A 3,760-nucleotide genomic window follows, 5' to 3' on the forward strand; every position below is an offset into this window, starting at 1 on the left:
GCCTGCCACCTCTCCCGGCTAGTGTTTTTTTGTATTTTTTAGTAGAGACGGGGTTTCACTGTGTTAGCCAGGATGATCTCGATCTCCTGACCTCGTGATCCGCCCATCTCGGCCTCCCAAAGTGCTGGGATTACAGGCTTGAGCCACCACGCCCGGCCTAATTTTGTGTTTTTAGTAGAGACGGGATTTCTCCTTGTTGGTCAGGCTGGTCTTGGACTCCCGACTTCAGGTGATCTGCCTGCCTCAGTCCCTGAAAATGCTGGGATTACAGGCATGAGCCACCACACCTGGACGGCTTCAGCTTTCTTGAGAAAGACTTCCTTCTTTGTCTGTCTGGATGGCAGGATTTTATCAGACTGAATACTTAAGTGTTTTCTTTTATAACTTTCATAATATTTTGTGCATAAACCATTTAACTTACCATATAATAATATACTCTTTTGTGTATTTGTTTTCTATCCATTTGAGTGTGAACCCAGGGACTTTAATTCCATTGTTCATTAGTGCATTGATTTGTTAATTCCACATTTATTTATTTATTTTTTGAGACGGAGTCTCGCTCTGTTGCCCAGGCTGGAGTGCAGTGGCGTGATCTCAGCTCACTGCAAGCTCCGCCTCCTGGTTTCACGCCATTCTCCTGCCTCAGCCTCCCGAGTAGCTGGGACAACAGGTGCCTGCCACCACACCTGGCTAATTTTTTGTATTTTTTTTTAGTAGAGACGGGATTTTACTGTGTTAGCCAAGACTCAATCTCCTGACCTCATGATCCGCCCACCTCGGCCTTCCAAAGTGCTGGGATTACAGGCGTGAGCCACTGCCCCCGGCCCTCATTTGTTTATTTTTTTGAGACAGAGTCTTGCTTTATTACACAAGCTGGAGAGCAGTGGCATGATCTTGGCTCACTGCAACCTTTGCCTGCTAGGTTCAAGTGATTTTTGAATGGCCTCAGCCTCCCGTGTAGCTGGGATTACAGGTGCCCTCCACCACATCCAGCTAATTTTTGTAGTTTTAGTAGAGATGGGGTTTCACCAGGTTGGTCAGGCTGGTCTTGAACTTCTGGCCTCAAGTAATCTGCCTGCCTCAGCCTCCCAAAGTGCTGGGATTACAGGTGTGAGCCTGATCCACATTTATTTCTTAATTTGACTAGTTTACCCACGTTCTAGGTACTGGAAATAAGGATGGGAAGACAAACATTCATATTCAACAAATATTAATCAAACATCTATTAAGTGTTGGGCAGAGTGCAAGGGCATTCCATGGGTGTTATTTGTGTTTCCTCAGCAGCTAGTGCAGGCAAATATACCTTCCATCGATGTGTGCGAAATGTGATAGCATAGCAAAAATGCTCCATGGGAGAACTTTATAGTCACGCATCAGGGCACACAAAGCTGCTGATCTGGCTGTGATGGGCTCTGGAGATAGGATTTGCTGGAAGGCTTACCTCAGTGGAATTTTGTTTCCAAATCATTGGAGGTTACTTACTTCCTGGGGAAGAGCTTCTCACTGGGAGGTGGGAGTTTGTTAGATGGAATGCACAGACTGTGCACCAGGGAGAGACAAGGACCCTGGGTCTTGGCGGGTGCTCTGCAACTGCCTAGCTGTGTGATTTACTGGAGGTTAAGTATCCCTCTAAAGCTTCCATTTCTCTTGTCAGTGAATAAGAGAACTTTCTGGCTCTAAAATATGGGATTTCTATGTAATATTAAACCTTGTATAAAGTATATGTGGCACACATGAGTGCTTTTCACTAAATATTTCCTATTCTCTTGGATAGATGGTAGGATTGCATTCTCCCCCTGGTCAAAGCCAACTAAGTGTGAGCAGAAGTGATGTGAGTAACTTTGAGTTGGGAATTTTAGGAGCCAGTGTTCAGTTAGCTATATTCTTTCTCCCTGCCTCCAATTGAGGAAGCATGAGTGGAGTTGGAACCTCTATCAGCCAGGGTCTTTGAGTGACTATGAGGATCAGAGCTTCTTGGTAGATTTGTTATGGACATATTTAGTGATAGATAAACCTTTGCTGTTAAGCCAGTGGGATGTTGGGGTTGTTACATTTAAGGTTTAACTTGAACTATTCTAATTGAAATTTAAAAGAAGAATGTAGCTGAATGTGCCATACCTCTCAGGTAGATTTTAAACACCTTTTTATATTCACACACATCCTTTGCAAAATGTAACCTTAAAATTAGAAAACACTTAAAAATGTGAAATGCACATGAAGTTTTATTCATGCGTATGTTTTTCTCCTGCCCTTTTTCATCTCACCAGATCTTTCCTAGGTAGGTTCGCATTGGCAGCAATACAAATGCCTAACAGAGCTGTTCTCCATACTTTGCTTTTAGGATCTCCTATATATACAGCACCAGAAGTTGTGAGGGGTGCTGACTTTTCCATCTCCAGTGACCTCTGGTCTTTGGGCTGTCTGCTTTATGAAATGTTTTCAGGTAATTGTTTCCTGAATAGGTATAAAATCAGATATGACTAAAATAAAACCAGGTTAAGTCTGTAGTTTGCAGATGTTTTACTTACAAGATGTTAAAAAACTTGATTTTTAAAAATTTTGAGACAGTCTCGCACTGTCACCCAGTCTGGAGTGCAGTGACACGATCTCAGCTCACTGCAGCCTCTGTCTCTTGGGTTCAAGCCATTCTCGTGCCTCAGCTTCCTGAGTAGCTGGGCTTACAGGTGCCCACCACTATGCCAGGCAATGTTTTGTATTTTTAGTAGAGACAGGATCTTACCACGTTGACCAGGCTGGTCTTGAATGCCTGACCTCAAGTGATCTGTCTACTTAGGCCTCCCAAAGCTCTGGGATTATAGGCATGAGCCACTATGCCTGGGCAAAAAACCTGTGACCTTATTAAATTTTTATATGTACTGATTTTGGCTGAGTTGCTTGGTATCTAGGCATATGCAGATTCCTAGAAACTTCTTGACAAATAGGTAATTTTTCATGATAATCTGGAATGCTGAAATGTGCTTAACTCAAAAACTGTGATTATTAGAAATTTTGGTAAAGTTGCCTTGCAACTGTGTATTATTCAGATGCGTTGAATGGCCTATACACCCATTGGTTCATAGTAGTGGTCCATATGTGTGTTTGTGTATTTGTTAGGATGATAATATGTTTTTAATTAAGAGAAATATAAATTATATAGGCAGTGCCTGGTACGTACTAGGCATTAGCTATTCCTGTATATTTTTTCTAGAAGTTGTATAATCTTGAAATATCTGTAGTTGAGATGAGAATTATTGCTGATAGCAGACTTCTTTAATTTTTCAAGTTTTCATGTGATTTCAGGAAAACCTCCATTCTTCTCAGAAAGTATTTCAGAATTAACTGAAAAGATCTTATGTGAAGATCCTTTGCCACCTATTCCAAAAGGTAAGATTTCTTATGATAAAAATGGAATTAATTTACATTTTCCACTGATTAAAGGTGTACCTTTATCCAAAGTTTGCTTTCATTGATTCGTAACTCCCCAAAGTTACCTTTTATAAATGATCCCAAGTTGATATTTTTAGAAATGTTAGTATTTCCTTTGACATTTTTTAAAGATGCTGAAACAGAAACAAAGTACTAATAGGTTTCCCTCATTTAAAAACAAATTATTTTGTACATCTATATCACAAAAAGTATGGCTTAAAGACTTAAGAAACTTAAACACTCATGTGACATTACTTTTTGTATGTATCATTTACTTTGTAGTCATATCCCATGTGGTTATTTCTATCTCCTGTTGGAACAAATCCGCTGTTTC

General features: G+C 40.6%; 1 protein-coding gene across 2 annotated transcripts in view; it reads left to right on the forward strand.

The window, feature by feature from the left end:
- Positions 1-3,760, forward strand: part of ULK4 (unc-51 like kinase 4) — a 780,596-nt gene that overhangs the window by 40,852 nt on the left and 735,984 nt on the right. For both annotated transcript variants that reach the window (XM_011984288.1, XM_011984289.1), the window contains 2 exons: positions 2,342-2,443; positions 3,301-3,384. In XM_011984288.1, coding sequence (XP_011839678.1) covers positions 2,342-2,443; positions 3,301-3,384 — 186 coding nt within the window. The remainder of the gene's footprint in view (positions 1-2,341; positions 2,444-3,300; positions 3,385-3,760) is intronic.

The sequence above is a fragment of the Mandrillus leucophaeus genome, unplaced genomic scaffold, assembly GCF_000951045.1.
Source record: "Mandrillus leucophaeus isolate KB7577 unplaced genomic scaffold, Mleu.le_1.0 Scaffold265, whole genome shotgun sequence".
NCBI classification, from domain to species: domain Eukaryota; kingdom Metazoa; phylum Chordata; class Mammalia; order Primates; family Cercopithecidae; genus Mandrillus; species Mandrillus leucophaeus.